Source organism: Balaenoptera ricei, chromosome 15 (assembly GCF_028023285.1).
Source record: "Balaenoptera ricei isolate mBalRic1 chromosome 15, mBalRic1.hap2, whole genome shotgun sequence".
In the NCBI taxonomy this organism is placed as follows: Eukaryota; Metazoa; Chordata; class Mammalia; order Artiodactyla; family Balaenopteridae; genus Balaenoptera; species Balaenoptera ricei.
The window spans coordinates 41019304-41046165 of record NC_082653.1 but is presented as its reverse complement, the minus strand read 5'-3'; the positions used below and the strand labels follow the sequence as shown (position 1 = coordinate 41046165).

General features: G+C 43.6%; 1 protein-coding gene across 2 annotated transcripts in view; it reads right to left on the bottom strand.

Moving 5' to 3' along the window:
* The window catches only part of ISM1 (isthmin 1), a 77657-nt gene extending 53648 nt beyond the window's left edge, over positions 1 to 24009 (bottom strand). Inside the window, exon 1 of one of the 2 annotated variants that reach the window (XM_059897544.1) lies at positions 23872 to 24009. In XM_059897544.1, coding sequence (XP_059753527.1) covers positions 23872 to 24009 — 138 coding nt within the window. Of the gene's footprint in view, positions 1 to 4778; positions 4791 to 23871 lie in introns of those variants that run through there. The other variant, XM_059897545.1, reaches the window with a different exon arrangement.
* Between the last annotated feature and the right edge of the window lie 2853 nt (positions 24010 to 26862).

The following is a 26862-nucleotide window of genomic DNA, read 5'->3' as shown; positions in this document are numbered from 1 at the left end:
TCATTACAGAAATGCATGAGTGGCACCAAAATACTTGAATGAGAGTTAAAAAAACTTGGCCAAGGGATTTTTAGGAAATCTCATTATCTCTTCATTTATGTTTGAATTATGGACGTATTTAGAAAATATCGTGCCTGTGAACTGTGAGATAAACCTCCATGCTAACCTTTCTATTATATTTTTATATGAAGCATGATTAGTTGTAGTTAAATTCTTTTCACCCATCTTTTTGCTGTGAGTAAAAGAAATTGAAGAACTGTCTTGCCACATAATTTGTAGAACTTAAAGATATGTAACGTCCAAATAATGAACCACACTCTTTTTATCAGCTAAGGCTGGTTTTGCATGGTAGTGGGAAACGGAGCCTCCGTACTTGAGCTTGACACCTCAGTGACATTGGTGGTCCTCTCAGTGCTGAGGGACTGTCACTTGCAAACCAATCAGAGGTAAGCTGTTCTGAATCATCTCCTGCTCCTGTAGACTTTTCAACCTTTGAAGGGGCGAGCAGATCTTTGCATTTAGTCCAGGACCGAGGCCAATTTTCTCTCTGCCTGAGTTTACCTCCCCTGTCCGTGAGTGAAGGAAAAGAGAAAAGTACCCTGTTTGCGCTTGTTCATAAGTGTTACCTTTTTAAACTGGCTAAGGGGGTATCTCTCTTCCGGACCTGTGGGGGATGAGCACTGCCTCCACTGCAGCTGTGGTAACAGATAAACATTGCCTTCTGCAAACACCGTGAGCTCTGAGGCTTCTGTCCATTCCACTAAAGCAAACCTATTATCTGGATAATTGAGGGAATAAGTCCATCTTTCCTGCAAACACCTGACTAATTCAGGGAAACTGCACCTGCTACTCTAACTGCAGAAATACTGTGAATTTCCAAGTCTTGTATTCCCTGTCAAATGGGTTGTAACAAGTCCTACCCAAACTGTGTTTTGCTGATTAGTATCCGGATAAATATTCACAGTGCAAATAGCTGCTTACAGGTGATGAATATGGCTTCAAATTCTGGGCATGCTTAATTTCTCCCCTGGGTTTTGGCACTGGGGAAGGACTAGGTTTTTTCTTGACTCAGGACTTGTTTTCTGAGAAGTGATGGGCTGCACGGCAGGTAATAGTCAGTTATTGGTCATGTGATGAGAAAACCGAGAGGTGAGGCAGGAAGAAGGCAAACAGATGACAGCCCAGGCCCAGGTGTGGTACCCAGAAGTATACATACAAAGTCCTGAAAGCACAAGCCACCGTGAGCAATAAGGCAGAGAGGGCCAATCGTCCACTAAACAAACATAGGCGCTCCTGCCCCAAAATAGAGGCAGCCCCCCGCCCCACCCCCCAGGGAATGAATTTCCCAGCCACCTTGCCTCAAGTATGATTGATGTGGGCAGAAGTGATGTGTGTCCCTTCTGAGCTGATATTGTTAAGAAGACATCGGAGGCTCTATCAGCTCATTTCCCTAGTTTTCAGCCTCAACGAGATCCTCATTCCACTACCATTTTCTCACCATCCTTCAGCTTTCTCTTACTTGTGCTCATACAACACATGTTCTTTCATTGTAACCATTCCTTTGCAACTGCCCTCAACTCTCCTTGCCCCCTTCTCTCCCTCTGATCTATTCACCAGCAAAACTTCAGTTCTGGTTGAACCCAGTTATTCAACTTCTCTAGGTTAGTGGGCAAGCAGATGGGTGATGGGAAAAATAAAATAGCCCCACTTGAAAACCTCGGTCCATTTTGGATTCATGTTCTCAGACCTCAAGTGAGCACTCAGGACTGTTCCAAAGCCCATTGCCCTTTCCTGAGAACCTCGCCTTCTCCAGTATCCAAGATGACTGCTTAGTACCTTCTGTCTCCAAATTTCCTACTCTTCCTCATTGTCCTCACTGCATATTCATTGAGGGAACAGGAGTCACCCATTGGATGGTAACGCTCACATTTCCGCCACAAGGTCTGCACTCCCAGCGGCATCGCTCACCTTCTCCCTCATCCCAACTGTTACATGGAATGATCATCCCTGCTTCCATCAAAGGCCAATTCCCACACTCACAATCTTGCCTTCTTGAGGAATTTACAGCCCTCCTCTCTCTATCTGGCATCATTAATTTCTCCCTTTCTACTGGCTCAGTTTCATCAGCATCAATGATGCCCTGGTATCTCTGATCTTAAAACAAATGAACCAAAAACCCCTCCTTCAATCCCATGTCCATATGTTTCCCCTTCATAGCAAAACTTTCCTAAGACTTTCCTTTAGATTCTATTTTTACTTCCTCACTTCCCATGTGCTCCTTTACCCAGGAGAGGCTGACATCTGGTCCCGTAATGCCTCTGAAACCACTCTCATCAAGGATGCCAGCCATGGCCATGCTGCCCACGGGCACCTCTCTATCCTCAGCTTCTTTGCTCTGACAACAGCATTCAACAGGAGGGCTCTTTCCTGAAGGCACTCTCCTCCTTTGGTTTCTGTGACACAACCCTTGGTTTTCCTCCTACCACTTTGGTCATGACGTCCCAGTCTCAATTCCTGGTCCATTTGACCACTTCACTGCTCATTACCTTCACTTAGACATCCACAAATATCTCAAATGCCATATGTCCAATATAGATCCACTGACATGTACGCCCCCCACCACCCCCCATAAAACTGGAAGTTATCTGGGACTCTGAAGTCCTGATTCATCAGCACATCCTGTTGGCTCTGTGTCAGAACTGTGTCTTGCATCTGTTAGCCATGGACTCTTCTCCATCCTGGTCCCTGTCCCTTCCTCTCTTGCCTACTGACATGTCTGCATCCTTCCTTCCCATTCTCCACAAAGCAGACAGAGCCATCACTCAAAATCTCTTTAATGGCTCCTTTCTTGCTGATCTCAAAAGAACAGGCAGATTCTTCACCATGGCCTACAAGGCCCCACCCTCTTCTGCAAGTTCCTAAACCACTTTCTCCCTTATACAGTGTTCTTCAGTCTCTTTTCTGTCCCTTAGTCAAGCTGAAGTCCTTTCCACCTTAAGGCTTCAGTATCTGTGATTCCACCTGCCTGACCTGCTCTCCCCCTTGTTCTTTGAAGATCTGGCTCTTTCTTATTCCCCAGCTCAGGACTTAGGTGTCACTTTTCCACCAAGTCCTTCCTTGGCCACCCTCTTTTAGTAGGTACCCCCAGGCATTTTATATCTTTGCTCCCATTTATGTCCTGATAAGCACCTATCACAATCTATAATAGTTACTTTTTTTATGAATTAATTTTTTTCAGTCTCCCCATCTGGAACATATGCTTGTTCTCTATTAATCTCCAGCGTCTGGTGCAACACCTGCATACAGTAGGCACTCAATATGTGAGTCCTGAATGAATGAATGGAATCGTGGAATGCTTACTCTACGGTTGGGTCGTGTCCTATACTTATATGTACATTATTTCATTTCCTTGACTGCCACCTGGTTGTCTCTGAAATAAGAGACACAATTCATGTTCATTTAATTTCCTTTCAACACCCTTAACAATCAAACAGCAGCTGTAACATGGCAGAATCTGGGCATCTGAGATGGACGTTTGCTCCAATTCCCTTTGGCAAAAAAAGACCATGAAAACTCTTACAGATGTTCAGAAATGGGGTTGTGCAGCTTTGTGAAGGAGGAACAGGGTCAGTCACCCTGGAACGAGTATTATGGTCTTGGGCAAGTCCTTTCATTTCTCTGGGTTTTTGATTCCTCATATATAAGAGATGTCAGGACTCAGTTTTCCAGGTTTCTTGCCAACAACGAAATTCTAGGATTTGGTGAGTGTCTGCAACCTGCCTCCTAAGCAGAGTGCCTCGCCGTGGTGGTGGGGATGGCGTTGAGCTTAAAGGAGCCCGTTCAGCCCAGAGAGCAGGGCGCTGAGCGTGTGCGCAGCCATGTGTAGTGACCCTTGTATACATGAGCACCTGCCATGTGCCTACATGTCCTGTTGACACAAAAGGCATCCTAGTCATATTGTAGGACCAAGACAGAAACTTCCAGGGGCACAGCCATAGCCCTTCCCTGCCAACATCCAGCTCTCCTTGGATCTCAAGGGGGAGCCCGCAGATGGCCTCCCGAGGTCACTCCAGGCTGAACACGTGGGGTTTTGTGGGCGCCGAATTTTTCTTTTAAAGGGAGTCTGCGTAGTGTTCTGGCAGCTCCCGGCATCCACGCAGCCCCCACTGCACTGGCAGGTTTCCACAATGCTTCTTTTATACCCCATCCTAAGTGGCACGAAGAACCCCAACCCAAAGGAACAACGGACACACCCGGGAGCCCTCCGAGCAAAGTAAATTGAGTTAGTGGTTTGAGCAATCTTGGAGCAACGATTCAGAGGCCCAGGGAAAAGATGCATCTCCTTAATGAGAGGGTAGCTCTTTGAAGCTGCGATTCTATCTCTTTGTTTTCCCCTGTGTTCACATCCCCGTCCTTCATTCACACGAGGAAGATGTGAATCATGCTCTTCCTGGCCCCGCAGCACACACGTCTCCCCTGACTCGGGGCCACATCATTCTGTAATTGAGTTTGCTGGGTCTGATCAGGCCCACTTCCCTTCTCTTATTCCTCTCCTTCCCCATTTCTGAGCAAGTTTAAGGCCAAGGACATTGACGTTCATTTTGGGGTTATTGCAGAGCCTAGCATGGGGCAGAGAATACGCAGTGACAGAAGCCCTGTGGGGCCTGGGGACCACACTGGATGGCGCTTCAGGGTGGCAAGGCCAGCGGGGAGAACCTGGAACAGGAAAGCTGCCTGCGCAGGTGCCTTCCAGGGAACCTGGCTCTCATCACTCCCACCTGAAGTTCAATATGACAGTCACTTTCTTGGGATTCCACGGCCTCTCCAAATATTTCCAATGTCTTCCAGTTGATGCTCATTCTCATTTATAGGTGAGACTGATCTCATTTCCTAGGTGTCTTTGGAATTGAGTATTTGGCCTCCATCAAAATCTCAGCAGGAAGATTGCAGCCGTTCATACGGTTGGCATGTCTTCCTGAACGTGCCAGCCAGGGGAGCAGAAAGCAAAGGTTCTACGCAGTCATTAGCCTTTTTCCAGCAAAGTGTGGCGTGCTGAACTTTTCAAGAGTAATGGATTAAACAGAAGGGGAAGCTCCGAGCCAGGTTGACTTGGCCATTCTTTAAAATGCTGTATCCTCCGAGGATGGATTCGCTGCTGTAATAAGTGATCGCATATTGGAAGGTCTGTTCTGGATGGTTCCGTTTGGGCTGGTAATGTTGATTGCAGATGCCTCAGTCTCCACCACCTGGAGAAAGACTCCAAGTCAAGCCAAAGACATCCTTTAAATTATAAGTCATTTTACTTGTATGCTTGGAGTTATTTTCCCTCTATATTTCCCTCTTAGGGAATAAGGTGCTTCCTTTTCTGAGAGTCGTACAAACAGCTCCATTCCTTCCTCGCCCAGTTCTAGTATGTGTAAATGCTAACAACTCCCTGAGATTTCCGCACCAGGGTGATGTAAAGAAACGCTGTCCATGTAGATATTGGGGGACTGCATAGAACTGATCCAGGAGCTTAGTTTGGCCTCAGTCCTTAAAAAATGTTTACTCCATGAAGGATAACTTCAAATAAGTTAATGAGTAATGGGATATGAACTTTGCCATTTTGCCCAAGTTGGGTGAGGTGGCCCTCTGATTTGAGGCAGATCCCCTCTCTTGAATGACTTTCCCAAGACCTTGCAGACCCTAGGGGAAGGGTTGGAGCATAAAAATATAGCTCAATTAGTCAAAAAAGTCACCATATTGAATAGAAGGCTCTCAGACCAATGGTTAGACTTTCGGGAGTGTTTGGGCACATGTAACCACAGTGATGGAATGCCCATCTTGCAGTGCTCTCAAAGGTATTCTTTTTAAAAAAATTTTAAGTTACTGCCTCGCTTTATTGTACACGGTGTCCTATAAAGAAGATATATGTTCACAACTGAGCTTTGAAAGAGGACCGTGGGGCCAGTTCCATTTAAAGGGAGTGAAGTCAAGCAGTAAATTTGCTGGTCACTCTTTTCATACGGACTGTATCTTAGCCAGCAGTTGGTCTTTGATGTCATAACAATAGCCCTGGGCTACGGAGGCAGAGGAGGATGCCCCCTAACACTGAAACTAGTCCACACTCATTAAAATTTGGAGACCAGTCTGCGGGGTAGCACACATGACGGAGCACAGGGAGTGGACTCCAGGCTGCCGGGTGCCTTTCTCAGTGAAAAATGGCCATCTCTTCTCTACTATCTACCCTGCCTGCTGCATCCTTTGCTGTATTTTTAATTGAAGTATGATATACATACAGAAAAATGCACGTATGTAACCATACAGCTCAATGAGATTTCACAAACTGAACACACCTGTGTAACCAACACTCAGATCAAGAAACAGAACATTACCAGCACCCAGATGGCTCCCTTGTACTCCTTTCTAGTTACTTCCTTGGCAAGGGTAGCCAGTGTCCTCTCTTCCAATAGCATAGATTAGCTTTTCCTGGTTATTCAACATAAACAGAATTATCCTGCATGTACTCTTTTGTGGCTGGCTTCTTCCACTCGACACTACATTTGTGAAGTTGTACATGTTGTGTGCAGTTGTTTGCTCTTTCTCAGTGTTTACACTTACTGCCTTACTAGCCATTCTACTGTTGATTGGCATTTTGGATGTTTCCAGTTTGGGGCTATTTTAACTAGCACTGTTATGAGCATTCTTTTTCCAGTTTTTAAGTCCACAGATGAATACATTTCTATTGGGTATATACCCAGAATTGGATTGCTGGGTCAGAGGGTATGTATATATTCTGTCTTAGTAGTTACTCTGGAAAAACAATTTTCTAAAGTGTTCATATCAGTTTATATTCCCTGTGGGTGCTACACATTCTTGTCAACATCTGGTGTCTTCAGTTTTTGTTTTTGTTTTCAATTTGCCGTTATGGTGGGATAATATAGTGATTTCATGTTTCTAGCGGTCATAAGGTATTAAAAGTTATTTTTTCTATTTTAGCGATCTACCCAGTCAGTGCTCAAATCTGTGACAATCACAAAATTAATAAGCTATTAAGATCGTTGAAATGAGACTGGTTCCAACTCAACATTTGGGGAGCAAAGGGAGAAGAGAGAGGGTGTTATAGAACATATCCAAAGTATGAGACAAGTTCTGTCAGAACCAAAGCAAAAGAAAGGATAAAATTCACTGGGGGTACAGGGCAGTCAGAGACTTGGGAAGAATGACAGAGAAAGATCTAGAACCAGAGTCACCCACAAGCTGATCAGATATTAGCAATGTAATGCCATAACCAAAAAAGGAAATATGATACTCCTCTCAACTATGGGAAACATTTTAAAAACCCTGACCACTTGTTCCTCAGAAGACCTTGAGGAAATAGACTTTGTGACACACCGAGGAAAGGGAAAATCTGATTAGTCACAAGGAAGAGATTCTTCTGACCAGCAACCATAATTAGAAAGCAGAATATACAGCTCAGGGAGCTTGTGAAACTCCTGTCCCCAGGCATGTCCTGTTTCTCTTGTTATGTCTGGGAAAGGAAGGTAGGAAAGGGTGCCCCTTCGTCAGGGAAAGTGGTTGCAGGCTTCGATTGTTAAAGCTCAGTGGGTGATGAATAACATATTTGCGGCCACGGTTCCATCCCTACCATGGAACACACGATTTTTAAGCAGTAACACTGCACAAGAGAAACCATTCAGAAGGAAGATGGAAAGAGAGGGACGTGTGTATCTTGACTCAGAAACAACCTTTGGTGGAATCCAGTGCTGACAAAGCAACCCATGGCCTTTCTGGGTGTGATTTCTCAAAGACAGGGTCCTTTGGGCCCCACCCTTCCCCTCGGCTCCAGCCCAGAGTCAGGCTGAGCAGCTCCACAACACAGCCCTGGGCAATGGTTGGATCCCACTGGAGATGTTCGCATGTCCATCCGGCATCCGCTTCCCGGGACGTGGACTTGGATGCGGCCGCATGGTGGGTGGGGTGGGAAGGGGGGCTGTTTAACCAGGAGGCCAACTCTTTCCCAGTCTCTTCTACTTAGCTGTCCCTGTTCTTTCCTTTCCTTGTCCCACATGAGAGAAGAAGCCAGGAATAACCTTTTTTAGAAGCATCGCTGATTAGCATGAGGCACTATGTGTGTGTCAGCACATGGAGCCAGCCTGGACTGCATCCCTTCTGTGATATGTTTCCCTGCATAGGAGGTGCTCAGAACAATCAGACATTAAACCTTGATTTCCTGACATTGCTCTGCCTCAGTTTCTTCAGCTGCAAAATGAAGAGAATCTTCATTGGGCTATAATGAGAATTAAAGGTGCAAATACATTTAAAGTTCTTACAGCAGTGCTTGGCACAGAACAAATGCTCAATGTTAGCTTCTGTATCACCATCACCATCATTATCACCAGGTTTGAAGGTGAAGTTCAAAAATCAGTAGAATTATCCCATTAGGATGTCTCTTTTTATTTTTTTATTTTATTTTTTTAGGATGTCTATTTTCAGATGAGGAAAATGAAATGCAAAGAGTTGAAGTGACTTGTCCAAGGTTTCACTGCTCTGTAATACCAGCATCCATGAGTTAAACCATTCCTATGCACCAAGGATGGTCCTTACAACATTATAAACTCCCAGGGATATAATTTTCATTATCCCATTTTTCTGAATAGGACACAGAAGCCCAGAGAAGTGTGAGACTTTTGCCTAAGGGCACACACATAAGAAGCAGATGTTGAGTTGAAACAAATCCAAAGCCCATGCCTTTGGCTACTTTATTGGGCCTTGTGACTAGTTTTGGCTGATGGGATGCTAATAGGTGTGACCCAAGCAAAGGCTGGAGTGTGCTTGTCCATCGGGCTTGCCTCTGCCTTTCTGTGATTTTTCATCACCGTGAGAGAAATGCAGGACAGGTAGCCTGCTGGTTGCAGGAATCTGGGAGATGCACAGAAGAAACCCAGACCCAAACCTCAGCCTGGAACCCAGCCCGCCTAGATCTACTGAACCCCAGCCACCCATAGACCCACGAGCGTGAGAACACATGTTTATTGTTACAGGCCACTGAGTTTTGGGATAGTTTGTTGTGAAGCATAATTGGATAATAGCTAAATAATACCTGATCTGTACTGAGTGCTTTCTGGGACTTGTAACTTGCAAGAAAAGCATGCATCTCAACCAGTGCTTCTTAACCTGTGTATACGTTTCACCTGGGACCCTGATTAAATTGCAGATCCTGATTCAGTCGTTCTGGGTGGGGCCTGAGATTCTTATTTTCTAACAAGCTCCCAGGAGACGCTGCCGCTGCTACTCCATGGACCACACCGTGGGTGCAAGTGCGGAGAAGTCATCCCGAGCTTCTCACCTGTACCTGTGGGTCACGACTGCACCTGGTGAACTCGGGGCAGTGGATGAGCCACCTTATGTGTAAGGGAAGGACAGTTCTTGCCCTCCAGTGAGAATCCTCTGTGGGTTTCTAATAATCATCACTCTCCTCATGTCTAGTGTGGTCAGGGGGTCAGCTCATGTTAACATTTCTGCAGCCTGTTTCATGGGCTAAGGATTAGGAACACTTGATGAGATCTCTCCTTTGTAATTTTTGCCCCTCCTGGAATTTGAAGGTTCCCAGCAATAAACCTGGCTTCCAATTAATTTTGGGCTCATAACCAATACCAGATTTCCAGGTCACAATGTAATTGAGTCTCTAGGCAGGAGAGATACAAAATCTATTTCTGGTTTTCTTAATTTCCAGTCAGGCAGGGCTTGGAACATCAGACAGCAGTTTACGGAGGAAGCCGAGTCTTCTGCTGGGAGACTTTTCCAGCTGGTTCCAAACATAGTCCAGCAACTATGTTTCTTTCCACCATCACCATCACCACCACCAGCACCACGATAACCTGGAGAATTGAGCCCCATGAGACTTTTGTACTTGGAGAATCCTAAAAAGATAGGAGAATTCTTTCCAAGGAAAGAGTATCTTCTCCCCTTCCTTCAGCGTTTCATAATATATTATAGATTATACACCTATGTATTAGCTGTAGGAAGATATCATCCTGAGACTCAACTTCCAAATTCTCTGAAGTTTTCTAACAGTGTCTTTGGTTGTTGTAGATCCTAAACATGCTATGTGAGAACCTTTAAAAGATCGCAAGAATTTTTAATAAGCTAAACATACACCCAGCCATTCTGCTCCTAAGTATTCACACAAAAGAAATGAAAGCATATATTCATGCATGGACTTATACCTGAACGTTGGTAGCATCTTTATTTTAATAGGCCCAAGTTGGAAACAACCTAAATGTGCTTCATTGGGTGAATAGAAAAGTATATTGTATGTGCATACAATGGAACAATAACTGGCAATAAAAGGATCAAACTCTTACGCACCAAACAACATGGATGAATCCCAAAGCCATTATGGTGAGCAAAGGAGCTCACTGTGAATGGAAAAGCATATTGTATATGCATACAGTGGAGCAATAACTGGCAATAAAAGGATCAAACTCTTATGCACCAAACAACATGGATGAATCCCAAGGTCATTATGGTGAGCAAAGGAGCTCACTGTACTGTACGTTCTGTATTAGTCTACTTACATAAAACTCTAGGCAATGCAAAAACCAATCTATAATGGCAGAAGACAGATCAGTGGTAGAGATTTCTGGGGAATGAAGGAGGAATCCCCAAGGAGCACAAGGAAGCTTTTGGAGATGGTAGATTTATTCATCATCTTGATGGTGGTGATGGTTTCACAGGTGTCAACTCCTCAGACTGTTCACTTTAAATATGCACAGTTCATTGTATATCAATTACACCTCAGTAAAGCTGTATTTTAAAAAATAATAACACAACTGCCATTTTCCCCCTCATTGTCTCCCCATCGCTATCTCTAAGAGGTGGCTGGGCGCCAAGGCATGTGTTTTATTTGTTTCATTGGCTTTGGCGCGAATACTCTCTCTGGATGCTGGTGGGAGTAAGGTAACATCTGGGTGGCCTATGACAACATTTCTAGCCTCCCTGTATCCTTCATATAGATTCTAGCCACACCTTGTTATTTTTAAAAATAGAGATGGGATATCCAGTAGGAAGTAGCCTCTTGAATTCACAGTTGACCTTCCTTTTTCCAGGTCACTTCTGGTGCACATCTGGGGATCGGGGTGCCCCAAACTGTGAATCTGGCAGCCCAGAGCCCCAAACTTGAAGCTGGAATTCTCCTATTCCATTGGCCCTGCAGCACTGTTCCTTTCAGGGGGCCCAGGGGTGTTGCTCTCTAATGGAGGTATATCAGCCACAGACAATGCTCTCTGTAAGATGACTTGGTTTACTAAAATGTGCATAGGTCAGGTCAACAGGAAGAAGGGGTAGTTAACCTACTGTTTTTACTTCTACTCAGTTTACAGAAACAACTTTCCAGTGACACATGCTGGTCTGTGCCTGGGGAGTTGATGCAAAGCTACATTTATCAAAGCACCCTGGCCTCTGCCTTTTTTAGGCATTAGAAGACAGTCCCACACACCATTGATAACTTCCCATTGTCGCTCATCCTCCCACTTAAAATAGCAAACAAGCACGGGATGAGGCTCTCAGGAGAAAAACAACAGTCATCTCTCTAAACACCAGCAATTCGTAGGCTTTCCCTAGGCCTGAACTTTCCCATTCCTACAATTTTGGAATTCCTCTCTTCCCAGCTGCTCTGGGAGAAGATGGCATAACCTGATTCTGTTGCTGCTGCAGCACATCCCTTTCTGAGGCTAACAGACTTCAGCTTTGTTAACAGCGACAAGAAGCAGCAGGTGCCTCATGGAAACTCCACCCTGTACCTTTCCTACGTCATCACTACCTAGAGAAATGGCCATGTTCCCATGGCGAATGTTTGAGTAGTGCTTTGTTTAGTTTGGGTTCTCCCAGAAGCAAACCCTGGGACAAAGAGGAAGTGGTATACTTGGGAGATGCCCCCAGGAAGCTCTGGTAGGAGAAAGGGAAAGAGGGTAGGGAAGGTAAAGAGCCATAAGTTTATGTTATCAAGTCAGTGACTAGAGTGGGCCGTGAGTGCTTAGTCCCAAAGGGAACACTGGGCACTAGCATGTTGACTTCATTTTATTAGCATTGTGCCCCATCCAACCTTTGCACTGATACACCACAGAAAGAAAGAAATTAAGCTTTATATCTTTTATGTTCAGGGCATCTTATGAAGTTCTTATGGAAGAGGAGTACAGACAAAGTTTAAATAAAATGCAAAATAAGACTTTTTCAGTAACACACTCCCTTGCTATTTCTTTAACATCATTGCATACAATCCCAGGAATTAAATGGACAACCCCATTCCCACACCCCAAATTATCTTCTGTCTTTTGGGGGATGAGTATAGACAGAGGGACACCCTTAGCTGTCACTGAAGAAAGGGGCTTCATCACCATCCTTTTCTTTATAAATCATAAAATCTTGAGCCAAGGATTGCAGAAGAAAGATGTTCTCAGATGAGAAAGAAATACGAGGACCGCAGAAACCATTAAAACGTTGTAAAATAAGATCAGTGAAGACAAATTAAAAAACTGAGATAATCAAATCTGGAGAAGACAGAGGAACTATTAAATAATAATCTTCAAGTCCTGCATGAGATGTTTCTTGAAAAGTGAATGAATAGTGGGAAGAAAAAAAGCAAACATGAAATTAAGATGTATCATAAAAGATTTAAAGGACACATCAGAGAAAAAAATGTTCTGCCATTGAAGGTTGTTACAAAGTACTTGTACAGGTACTGGGTTGGCCAAAAAGTTTGCTCGGGTTTTTCCAAAAACCCGAATGAACTTTTTGGCCAAATCAATACAAGTGGGATTCTTTCCTTTGGAGGCTTTAAAACCACAATAGATTCTTCTTTACTGAATGGATAGTTCTCATGACTTCTGAGGGTGTCCCCAGGCCTCAAAAATCAATGCCTTTTAGAACATGGCTGGAAAAGAATGAATGAAGCAGCTGCACAAATAATAGAAATTTCTTCTGGTTTGTATACAGGAAAATAAAAGGAAGGAATAAAATTATAGTGTTTCTGTTCAAGGTGGCAGACTAAGCATTTTTGTTTACTTCTTTTCCTTCTCCAAATTCTACTGAAAAAGGAGACGAAATATGAAAATAAATCTCCAACAGAAGTGGAAAGCTGCAAGGGGAACATCTACAGAAGAAGGAATGATTTCTGGTAGATATGAAACCAATGGTAACCAATTGAAAGTGAAACATTACAGAGCTGAGAAAGTGAGAGAAAGATCACCAAAAAAATGAGTTTCTTTAGAGGAATTCCCATAATAATATAAAGAACTGAGCCTGTGTCAGTTTCACTAGCAGGTATTTACTCACAAGAAATAAAAACCTATGTCCACAGAAAGGCTTGTACAAGAAAGTTAACATGATCTTATTTATAATATTCAAACCATTAGAAACAACCCAAATGTCCATCAATGGGGAAATGGATAAATAAATTGTGGCGTACTCATACAATGGAATACCACTCAACAATAAAGAAGAGAAATCTGCTGATGTACACAGCAATGTGAATGAATGTCAAAAATACTACATTAAGAAAAAGAAGCCCGGACACACACACATACACTCACACACAAATGCACACAGTATGATTCCATCTACATGAAGATTTAGAAGAGGCAAACTAATCCATGGTGATAGGAGTCAGAGACTGGTTGCCTGTGGGAGGAGTAAATTGCATACGAAGGTGCACTAGAAGCCTTTCTGGGATGATAGAGATGTTCTATATTCTAATTTTGATGGTGCTACATAGGTGTATATAATTGTGAAAAACTGGAACTGAATCTTTAAGATGCATTCATTTTATTGTATGTAAATTATTCATAATTTAAAAACTTTTAAAAATGTAAAGAGAAAAAAGAAGAGGAGGATAGGAGGGGGAGGGGTGAAGGAAGAGAAAAGAAGGGAAGAAAAGAGAAGAAGCTATAGAAGCTGGGTGAAAAGGATGAGGACAGAAAACTGATAAAGAGTGAAAAAGCTAGCACTAGGGTGGCAAAAGCTGGAAGATTAAGCTAAGACATAAAACACATTAGAAAAATGCAAGAGATAAAACTACAAGAGAAAAAAATTGAGACACGGAAGACTGATAGATCTTGAAATATCAACATTAGTTTCAAAGTCTAATAGGAGTTCCAGAAGGAGAGGACAAGGATATTGGAAATAAGCAAAGAAATTACTGAAGAAATATTTTTAAGCTGAAGACAACCTTGAGGATTCAGATTGAAAGGGTCCACCAAGTGCTGAACAGGACTAACAACTAAAGCCTTAAATCTAAACACAAACAGATAAAATTTCTGAACATTGTGAATAAAGAGAAAAATCCTAAAGTCTTCCAGTTAAAAAAAAATCACCTGCAAAGAAATAGCATCAGACTTTTCAATGAAACATGAGACGGTGTAAAAAAAAATGCATTATATCTTCAAAATTCTAAGGGGAAACAAGAGAGAACATAGACAACTGCCAAATTAGCATTTAAATGTGAGAAGCAAATAAAGATGTGCTTAAAAATTTAGGATCTCAGAGACTTTATCCTTTGATAAAACCTTTCTGAGAGAACTTTTTGAGAATGTATTCCAGCAAAATAAAAGATGAGAATATGAGATTCCAGAAGCAGCAGCAGATAGATAAATAAATAAATAAATAAATAAATAAATAAATAAATAATAAATCTTATAGTTAAGTCTAAATAAGTATTGGGAGAATATACTACTGCTAAGAAATTGTTCCTAAGATAGATATAATGAAAAAGAATGAAAGAAAAAAGGGAGAAAAAAAGAAACAAAGAAGAAGGAATGATCTAGCACTAAATGTTCAGATAATGTGATTAAAATTTGAGAGAGAGAGACAAGAGAAAAAAAAAGCATGTTAGAATCTTGTTTTGGGGAGGTTTAGGTTATAAATACTGACTGACTCTCAGCATTGATAGAAAAATGTAAGTTCAAATCTGTTTGTTAAAATGTTAAGAGTTAGAGAAATAGAACAATTTCCAAACTTGAGGGGTAATGAGCAAAGTAAATAATATTTAAATACTTATTAAATGTTTAAGTGCCAAGTTCTAACAGAGCACTTACATGCATTCAGTGTTTTAATCCTTACAACAACACTGGGAAACAGTCTTTGTATACCTATTTTACAGATGAGGAAATTTAGACATAGGCTAACTCTCTTGCCAAAGTGAGAGATAATAAATTGGAAGGTGGGAGGCAAAATGAAGCAAATTGGAAATTTGAAAACACCAAATAAAATTGAAAATACATCTTCAAATCTATTAGTAATCACAATAAATATAAATGGGTTATATTCATTGACCTATTACATGGCAAAAGAAAATTTGGCTATTGGTTATTTTTTTAAAAAATATTTTATTTATTTATTTATTTATTTATTTATGGCTGTGTTGTGTCTTCGTTTCTGTGCGAGGGCTTTCTCTAGTTGTGGCAAGCGGGGGCCACTCTTCATCGCGGTGCGCGGGCCTCTCGCTATCGCGGCCTCTCTTGTTGTGGAGCACAGACTCCAGACGCGCAGGCTCAGTAGTTGTGGCTCACAGGCCCAGTTGCTCCGCGGCATGTGGGATCCTCCCAGACCAGGGATTGAACCCGTGTCCCCTGCATTGGCAGGCAGATTCTTAACCACTGCGCCACCAGGGAAGCCCTGGCTATTGGTTATTAATAAGAGAGATATTCAAACAAAAAAGGCAGAGAAAAGTTGAAAATAAAGGTTGGAAAAAGACACATAATGAATGGCAAGCGAAAAAAAAAATAAGCAGGAGATGCAAAATTACTATCAAACAAAAAAAAGTGTTCAAGACAAATGTCAATAAAAAGATACATATAAAGGAATTTCACCTTGAGAAAAATATAACCATCAAAAAAAGACATTTTATGTCCTAACACCATGGATTCTAAACAAGTAAAGCGAAAATTAAGGGGATAATAAGGAGAAACAAACAAATCCACAATGGTAGTGTCAGAATGCAATTAAATTTTTTGAGGAATCAGCAGATTAAGTAAACAATAAATAAATCAAGATTTGAAGGGTTTTCATAATATAATTAACCATCTTGATCTGACAGGTCTTATAAAGAGATTTAAGACTGTACATCATAAACAATATGCAGTCATGAAATAGTTTCAAAATATGCTTGTATTACATACAAACTTTATACTGATAAAGTAAAAATCCAGTAAAATATATGATTTTCTGAGAAGATATAAATTATCAAAAATGACTAGAGAAAAGTTATAGTATCTGAATAGGCTATTGATCATGGAATAACATGGAACATTAATCAGAGATCTCAACCAAAGAGGTACCAAGCCCAAGACAGCTAAAATGAGTGAATTCTAACAATCTTATAAGAAACAGATAATTCTTATTATTTAAAGTGCAAAAGTGGAAAAAGAAGGGTTTTCAATTAATGCCATGGAACTATAATGATATCACTACTGAAATGGATACTGTTAGCTCTCATGTACACACCAAGAAAAATGTAAGCATATATTGCTAAGTATAGCTTTCCTGGATTCCGGAACTAACAAATTGGAGAATATAACAGAAAATGAAACAGAAAATTCACAATAGCAATCAAACCTAGAAAACAGCTTGTCAAAAGAAATGTGAAAAGATGAAGAAAATTCTAAAACTTTACTCAAGAAATAGATACCTTAACCATGTCCTTAATGAGAGGATTAAATATTATAAAATTCTCAATTCTTCTAAACTTACCCCCTCAATATATATAGCAATTCCTATTAAAAGCTCAATGAATTTTTAAACAAAATAATTCTAAAGTCTGTTTGAAAGAAAACATTTTATAAAAATTTCTAAGAAAAAGAAAGTTAATGACAGGGCATTTGCCCTATTAAAAAATACTGTGAAGCTACATGAAATAAAAGAGTGTGGCGTTGGTACGTGAATAGAAAAATGAAGGTCAAGAAATAGACTAACATATATGTGAAAATTTTAATATGTGATAAAACTGGTATTTTTTACCAACAAATATAGAATGGAGTATTTACCAAATATGATGGGAGAAGTGGCTACTCACTTGGACAAAAACCAAAGTTATATCTTTATTTTAAACCTAAAACCCACAAATAACTTCAAAGTAGATTGTAGTTCTAAACAACAACAACAACAAAAACACTATAAAACTGTTAGAACAAAATATATTTAAAGATTCTGACAATCCTTATTTGAGTAACCCTTTCTCAAGTAAGGCAAGAAAACAAAAAGTCATAATGGAAATGATTCAGATTTGATTCTATTTAGAATGGAAAGTTTGTGCATGGCCCAAAGCAGCATAAACAATGTTAAAAAATGAGTGAAAGATTGGTTCAACACTTGCAAAGTATATGAGATAAAAGGTCAGTATGGTAGCTATTTTGCAAAGACAGCCACAATGACTCCTCCCATCCCTGAACACACACTCTTTTGCAATGTTATTTTGCTGGTCCTCCCATCAAGAGGAGTCTATTTCTGGTCCCCTAGGATCTGAGCTGACCAAGTGATATGTTTGGCCAATAGATTGTGGCTGAAGTTGTACAAGTTCATCAAGAGGCCTTGCAATTTCTACTTTACTCTCTTGCTGCTTTGAGTCCACCATGTAAAGACATGTGGAATAACTTCCTTGAGGATGAAGAGAGAGCATAGGTGACAGCCAGCACCAACCATCAAACATATGAGTGAGGCCCTTTTATTTTATTTTTTATTTTTCTTTTCTTTTATTTTTTTTAACATCTTTATTGGAGTATAATTGCTCTACAATGGTGTGTTAGTTCCTGCTTTATAACAAAGTGAATCAGCTATACAGATACATATATCCCCATATCTCCTCCCTCTTGCATCTCCCTCTCCCCTCCCTATCCCGCCCCTCTAGGTGGTCACAAAGCACTGAGCTGATCTCCCTGTGCTATGTGGCTGCTTCCCACTAGCTACCTATTTTACATTTGGTAGTGTATATATGTCCATGCCACTCTCTCACTTCATCCCAGCTTACCCTTCCCCCTCCCCGTGTCCTCAAGTCCATTCTCTACGTCTGCGTCTTTATTCCTGTCCTGCCCCTAGGTTTGTCAGAACCTTTTTTTTTTTTTAGATCCATATATATGTGTTAGCATATGGTATTTGTTTTTCTCTTTCTGACTTACTTCACTCTGTAGGACAGACTCTAGGTCCATCCACTTTACTACAAATAACTCAATTTCATTCCTTTTTATGGTTGAATAATATTCCATTGTATATATGTGCCACAACTTCTTTATCCATTCATCTGTTGATGGACACTTAGGTTGCTTCCATGTCCTGGCTATTGTAAATAGAGCTGCGATGAAGACCGTGGTACATGACTCCTTTTGAATTATGGTTTTCTCAGGGTATATGCCCAGTAGTGGGATTGCTGGGTCATATGGTAGTTCTATTTTTAGTTTTTTAAGGAACCTCCATACTGTTCTCCATAGTGGCTGGATCAATTTACATTCCCACCAACAGTGCAAGAGTGTTCCCTTTTCTCCACACCCTCTCTAGCATTCATTGTTTGTAGATTTTTTGATGATGGCCATTCTGACTGGTGTGAGATGATACCTCATTGCAGTTTTGATTTGCATTTCTCTAATGATTAGTGGTGTTGAGCATCCTTTCATGTGTTTGTTGGCAATCTGTATATCTTCTTTGGAGAAATGTCTATTTAGGTCTTATGCCCATTTTTGGATCAGGTTGTTTGTTTTTCTTGATATTGAGCTGCATGAGCTGCTTGTAAATTTTGGAGATTAATCCTTTGTCAGTTGCTTCATTTGTGAATATTTTCTCCCATTCTGAGGGCTGTCTTTTCATCTTGCTTATGTTTTCCTTTGCTGTGCAAAAGCTTTTAAGTTTCATTAGGTCCCATTTGTGTATTTTTGTTTTTATTTCCATTTCTCTAGGAGGTGGTTCAAAAAGGATCTTGCTGTGATTTATGTCATAGACTGTTCTGCCTATGTTTTCCTCTAAGAGTTTTATAGTGTCTGGAGTGAGGCCCTTTTAGACCATCTAGCCCACGTCAAGCCAACAGAAAGCTATAGCCACATGAATAATCCTAAGCAAGATCAGCAGAAGAGCCACCCAGCTGGGCCCAGAGTAAACTGTTGACACACAAACTCATGAGCAAATAAAATGTGATTGTTTTAAGCGACTGTGTTTTGGGATGGTTTGTTATATAGCAATAGCTAAGTGGGACAGTTATTCATAATTTACAAACAATACCTGAGATAAAAGCAGACAGCCTGCCTGGAAAATGGGCAAGGCAAGTCATGAAACGAGAAACACAATGGCTGTTGACTTGTATCAGAGCTGGAGGCATCTTGTTGATGAACTGGAACAAGAACTCCAGCCTCCTTGGGTCTGAATCCTGGCCCTGCCAACCATGGTTGTGTGGCCTTGGGCAAGTTACTCAAATCTCTCCAGGTCTCAATTTCATCAGCTGTGAAATGGGTATATAAATACTATCTATCTCATAGGGTCATTGTAAGGAAACTCAGTAGCATTAAGTACAAATAAATGTTGCTTCTGCTTTTACTGCTATTAATAGCTCAGATCAACTGGTGAGTCTGAAGCAATGAGTGCAAGATGCTAAGCAGTTTTGTTGAAGGCAAGTAGAGGGATGAAGGAGGAATGTACTGATAAAGATGGTAGTTAGGAATTAGAGAACAAAGACATTTAGTTACATTTCAGAGTTTGGTTTGCTTTAATGTTATTGTAAAAATGATCAATGTGATGATTTCTAACACTTCCTTAAATCTCATTGTTTTAATGAGTTCTAGCTTTACTATGTAAAATCTGTAGAAATTCATGCTTCTGAATCTGACTGAGATTTAGTAGAGGAACACTCATTTGAATTTCAAGTAAAAGAGATACTATTATTATCATTATCATTGCCTGTGGTTCTACATTTTGGGGTATTCTGTCTTCCAGACTGCTTTTTATTATATATAATTGTTTTCTTACTATTATCAATTAAAGACATATGAAAGAACTAATCTGAGTATCTGATCAACATGACACAAGAGGAGATAAGATTTCATCCGAAAATGAAAAAAGTTGATTTTTCTGTGCATTTTTATACAGCTGTTGCAGACCACTGTAAAATTTCTTATTAGATGTTTTAAAATACTGAAAACAGTACAAAGACTAACATCATTATTTATTATTCTTATGAGCCACATAACCAATAGAAATAGTGTGTTCAAAGCATTTTACTACCACCTCATAACAGCATACCTAACAGTACAGGGACAGTCACGTACAGAGTCAAAAAACCTATCTCCTACTATGTTGAAACTACCAAAAAAATCATGTTAGATCATGTTTATATATGTGTGTTTATGTATGTATATATAATTTAGATAGATAGATAGATACGTTCATATTTGACACAATAAGACTGTCAAGATGTGTTTGAAAATGTAAATTGTTAGGGACTTCCCTGGTGGTGCAGTGGTTAGAATCTGCCTGCCAACACGGGCAACACGGGTTTGAGCCCCGGTCCAGGAAGATCCCACATGCCGCCCAGCAACTGAGCCCGGGTGCCACAACTACTTAGCCTGCGCTCTCGAGCCTGCGAGCCACAACTACTAAAGCCCGCTCACCTAGAGCTCGTGCGCCACAACAAGCCCCCGCTCGCCGCAACTAGAGAAAGCCCGAGTACAGCAACGAAGACCCAATGCAGCCAAAAATAAAAATATATAAATTAATTAATTAATTTAAAAAAACCCAAAAAACCTAAGCCCTGAAAAAAAAAAAAGAAAGAAAATGTAAATTGTTAAAAGCCTTTTTCTCTTTTGTAGCCAGCAGGATGACTTTCTCAAGAACTTGGAATACAAATATTCTTCAAAGATTTTTACATTTATAAAATAACAACAACAAATTAAGCAGCTTCCGGCTCTGCAACTGTGGGCAAGTTACCCAACCTCAGTTTTTTCATTTGAAACAGGGATAACGATAATGCCTAATTCACGAGATTTTTGTGAGGATTTAAAAAGAAAATACATGAAAAGTGCTAAGAACAGTGTCTGACACATAAAAGGCACTTGACAAATCTTAGCTACTATGGTTATTCTTACTATTTTATTGGGTGCCCTTGATATGCCAGATCTCAAATAAAGGTGCATCTCTTTTAAATGTTCCCAAATATACTACAATTTGGGAAAATAAAGCTACCATTGTGTATTTCTGACTCCAACCTCATATTTCAGAATATTTTAAGCAGAGATAACAACACAAATAATGCAATATAAGGATTGACGAACTTTCTGGTTACAAAGAATAATTTAGCAGCTTAAGATATCCCAGAGGCAGCAAACTTAAGTTTAAATGTAGTTGGTTAAGATAGGTTATGACTTCCCTGGTGGCGCAGTGGTTAAGAATCCACCTGCCAATGCAGGGGACACGGGTTCAAAATCCCACATGTCACGGAGAAACTAAGCCCGGGTACCACAACTACTGAGCCTGTACTCCCGAGCCCGCAGGCCACAACTACTGAGCCTGAGCACCACAACTACTGAAGCCCATGCGCCTAGAGCCCATGCTCCACAACAAGAGAAGCCACCACAATGAGAAGCCTGCGCACCGCAACAAAGACCCAATGAAGTGGAAAAAAAAAAAAAAAAAGATAGGTTAAACATGACCAGTAAACAGAAAGAATATGGCACCCACAGTTTTGTTTTCAAATACACCTGCTACTAGCTAATTCACATCCTGGGCCCTGAAAACAATACACTAATAAAGGTCTTTTGCAGACCTCCTCACTTGAAGGAATATATTCTCTCCATTTGAATCATAATACCTTTGGAGAGTCAGAGGGTCAAAGAAATAACTTTAGTCAGGAAGAATATAAAACTTTTATAATAACAAATTACAAAAGAGAGTAAAATTATGAACTAAACTGTTAAACTCATCATTCTGCCTGAATAAGTTCATTGAGTGGACAGAATAACCAAACACGATTACAAAACAAGCTGAAAGCTGATGGATTAGCAGCTACTTGCGACCCAAGATACTCCTAGGAGCATTACTCTTTCTAAATCCCCCATTTCTTCTGCCCTCTTGGGACAGTTCTTCAGCCACAGGCTCTTTTGAGAATTTAATCCACTTCCGCTTTGCAGTTGCCACTTCCACCAGCTGCTTCTCTCATCACCTTACCAGTCAAACGGAAAAGGCCAAGCCTAGGTTATTCTAATGATAGCAGACACCTCATAAAGGAATCTGCCAAATTTACTTTTCCATAGAACATCGTTTTTACAGCTTTTCATGAGTCCACGAGGAAAGAAAGCATCATGTATAAAATGTGACTTCCAGAAATCTCGAAGATATTAGGAATTGTTCTTACAGGGTTAGAGTGGGTGGGTGTACCACCATCTACAGGATGGGGTGTCTTCAATTTCCCCAAAGGAATCCTGTCAGGCTGTCACTGTACCTGTTTGCCCACAGGAGAAGAGAAGAGGGTCTCATAAAGTTAGGACATTTTCAGAAATGTTCCCAATTTAAAAGAACTTGAGGCTTTGGGGCGCATACTTTTTCATTCCTGGTTTTGCATTTGGGTGTAAGGATCACCTTGCTTTAGTCTATAACATCCTGGCAGAGAGAAAACATGGTGTAACTAATCAAGAGTTTGGAATGTGTAAACTTTGCAAGTTTCTTAACCTCTGTACCTCAGTTTTTGCATCTATCAGGGGAGGATATTAACAGCATAGTACATCATTAAATCGGTTAAGTTCTGTAAAGCACTTAAAACTAGCACATGGTAAGCACTGTGGAAGTGTTTAAGTGAATTCCTTCTCTCTACAACAGTAGGGTTTTCAGGCAACAAATTACATAAAGATGTGAGAAATGAACTAATAGGGGCAATGGTCTTAAAGCCCTTTGGGAACAATGAATAATGCTTATCTCGACATAAAGAGTTTTAGAGGGGCTGGTTTGAGGAGGAGATTTTAGGAGAGAATTCCCGCTGCTTCCTGGGAAAATCCCTGCTGACTTCTACCCATGCCCCAAGTTGACAGTTGTCACACGTCTGATAGAGCCAAGGAAAGGCGCTTCTTCCCAAGACAGCGGCAGGAAATCCCTACCTGGACAATCCTTTATTTGTAAACCAGAGAATTCCTCTTGTGTCTGACGCCCACTACCCGCTCCCCAGTTGTGTCCCCCTCCCCTGCCTTGGAGCTGCACAGATCATTAGAATTCCATTCCTAAGGCGACCTTCAACAGGGGCAGAATGCTGGAAGAAGTCTTTGCTGTAAGTTTAAAAGCCCCAGGTAACGCCGGGCCAAAGTACAACCGGTGGCTTGACTCCACGCCCTCCGCCCGGCTGGGGAGGTATAAGGGAGGCACGGGTACCACGTGGGCGAACAGGGGATGTCTGGCCATTCTCTTCGGGAAATTATTTCCTGACCTTTGCGTAGCTTTCTGAGGGGGCAGATTCACTGGGGTTCTATCTCCCAAACCCAGTTTGGGGATTTATCCTAAAGTCTCCTTCCGCTCCCCCCTCCTCCCAGAGTAACGTTACTCAGTCTCCAAAGGGTAACCAAAGAGTGGCAGCACCCCAAAGCAAACCCAGACATACTCCACACTTCCTCCGCCCATCTCAAGCTAGCACCCTCAGGTACCTGGTGACAGACCACCTGGAGAAGCGTGCCTGCCAGACCTCGAAAGCGGTCCAGCTTCCAGGCACGTACCCCGCTCCGCCTCAGCCGGAGATCGGTGGTCCCGGCAAAACTGCTGCCAAAACAGATGCTCTTTGGTGGGGCGGGGACCCGCCTCCTCGCTACCATCAGGTGCTAGCTAGGTCAGCTCCCCGCCACCCAGGTCCCCGCGGCCACGCGCGCCCCTCTCCGGCAGCGCACTCACCTGCAGCTGCGTCCGGCTGGCGTTGGCCGCGGCCGCGTCCGGCCCGTCGGCGGCTCCCGAACCGCGCAGCACCGTGATGTGCAGCGTGAGCAGCAGCAGCCCCAGCAGCAGCAGCAGCTCGGCCGCCAGGCGTACCATCCTCCTGAGGCGCGCGGCTTTAGGACCCGGCGCGGCGGACGGCGGCGGCGGCGGGGGAGGAGGAGTCGGAGCCCGGGAGCCCGGCGGCGCGGCTCCCGCCTCGGCCCCCGCCGGGGCCCCGCTCCCCGAGCCCGCGGGGCTGGCCCTGGGCGCGGCGGGGCGCGCCGGGCCGGGGGAGCAGGAGCCGCCGCTGCCGCCGCCGCACCACGGCGGAGCCACGGCGGGGCCGGGGGCGTCCAAGCTGGCTGCGGAGCAAACCCCGGCGCTCCCCGGCGGCGGCGGCGGCGGCGGTGGGGACGGCGGGCCGCCAGGGGCCCGGGCCGGGCCGGGGACCACCCTGCGGGCAGGGGGCAGCGGGGGCGACGGCGGGGCGGGCGCAGCCGAGCCCCCGAGCGCACATGGGCGCCCCAGATGTGGCCGCGGCGCCGCAGCTGGAGCGGGAGCGGCCGCCAGAGGAGCGCGGGGAGGAGGAGGAGGAGGAGAAGGAGGAGGAGGAGAAGGAGGAGGAGGAGGGCTTCAGTGGCGGCCCAGAGTTACCTCCACGCTGGGCTCCCCCGCCCTTGCCGCCCGGAGCCACTCACCCGACGAACCACCTCCCCTCCTCCCTGCGCTCCTTCGGGCCGCGGGCCGCGCCGCCCCGCCGCCGAGTCCTAGGGTGAGCCGGCTCCGGGACCCGGGGGCTGTCACTATCTGGAGGTGACCTGCGCGCCCCTCCAGAGTCCGCGTCCGCCTGCCGGGCTGTGCGCCACCGCTGCCGAGGTCGCTGTGGGCGGCGAGGGCCGAGCCCTGTGCGCACTGCGTCTCGGGGCTTTGGGTAGGGGGCGGAGGGGGGGTGCCTGGACGAGTTTAGAAACCTTTATTGACAAGGTGGAGTTGGGAGTTGTGGTGTTGGAGACGGAGAGGGTGCCGGACCAGCCAGGTGTCTGTCTGCGACTGTGCGCCCCTCCCTCAAGCTGGCGTGCGTATGTATGAGGGGGAAGATAGAGTTTCGTTCCAGAAAGGTCTTGACACTCGCTCCCGCACGGTGGGCCGCCCGCTCTCTGAGCGTCTCTGCTCAGGCGCCCGCGGCGCGGGGTAGAGCCTGGGAAGGCAGGCGAGTCCGATTCGCTGGGCGTCCGTCTGGTCCAGTGCGCAGGTGTCTGGGCGGGAAGCTGCAGGGGCCGAGTGCCCGCGGGCTCAGGCGCGCAGAACGGAGGTGGGGCACTGGGGGTAAATCTCAGCTCAGGCAGTCGCGTGTCGGGGGGCTCATCCCGGAGGCGCCGCGCCCGGAGGGGACCTGGGGGCTGCCGTCGCACAGCCGCCGCTCCCGGGCCAGCGCCTCATGACCGCGCTGAAGCCTCGGGCTCCCGCGCGCAGCTCATGCCTTGCAGGGGTCAGCCGGCGAGTGGAAGGGCTCGAGGGTCGAGCAGAGGGCAAGGGGTCCTCGCCTCGGATGCAAGAGAGAACCGGGTCCGGTGCCGGGCTCAGATCACCGCAGCGGCACCGGCGCGTCCTGCTCGGGCTCCCGCCTTCTCCAGGAGGCTCGGAGTGGCTGGCGCTCGTTCTGGCTGGGGCCTTTTATACTACTTTTCCTCCGCCTCCCCCTCGGTTTCCTCCTTCCCTCCTCCCCTGTGCCCGCCCAGTCCTTTCCTCCCCGTGAGCGGAGCCTTCAGCCTAGGCATTCACAAATTTCGCAAATTTCCAAGCCCATCTCGCATTCTGGATTCCAGTGTCCCCGGAATGGATCCTCTCCATTCTCCCTTGGGGACTGAAATTAAATAAATAAACAAACCTTTCTCTCCGGCACGCCCCCTCCCCCCGCCCCCATCCCTACAAACTGAAGTAAGATTCTTAAGTCAACTACCTTCCGAGTTCACGTCTTTACGCAAGGCACCTCATCCAAGTCTTACCCAAATTAAGGCAAAAATACACTTCCATCATTCCGAAAGTTCCTCGGGCCACCGTGGCGGTGGTTAAAGTATGGTATGCTGGTTGGTTTTATTTGTGTCAGGGTCAAGAAGGGCTAGTTGCTGCTCTAGAGATGTGTTGTGAGCATCTTTAAAATCTCAACCAACCCTAGCATCTTATTAAGAAATTAACAGCTTTTTAAAGCATTCGATTTCTTTCCTTTTCAGTAGTTTTTTTGTGGGGGACGTTGGGAAAGGGGAGATGTTTGGAGGGAGTGAGTGCTTTAAATGTTTAGGCAGCCGGTCCTGTCAGGCATCTTACTGAAGTCCCGAGGCTCTAAGATGCCAATAATTGTCAACTGCAGCGCTGGGGAAGAATTTGAAACAATACACGGTCCCTGGTTCAGATGGCAGATCAAAGAGGAGATCGCAGCGGTTTTGCGATCCCACAAGGTTCCTCCTGCGTGTTTTCTAATTAGAATCACTTAGAAAAGGGTGGGGGAGTGCAGGATAATCAGCACATGGATGGAATATATAAATTAAGATGGCAAACTAGGATCCTGTATGCAGAGAGAGTTTAATGCTGGCTCTAACCCCTAGTTGTGCCAGATTGTGATGTGGGCACACAGGGACAAATGACTTTCTTATTGCCTGAGGCAGGCTGGTCTAAATTAGAATCCAGGCGCTGCTGCTGTTATCCTGCGTTTCCATCACACACAGTACCCACATGTTAGCCTCAACGACCTCTACTCTCATCTAAAATTCACATTTTTCTATCCCAAGGAAAAATAACTTTAAAAAAAAACCTTGGAAAGAAATCCTTGCAGTGAGTGTAAATTCTTGTAAATTTATAAAAGGAGGGCTGGAGATCAAAGTCTTTGTAAAAGGTTGTAAAAATTGTAAATTGAATTTTGGGGACAGAAGTCTTTATAAAATGTTGAACAAATGTATGAATGAATCCTATTAA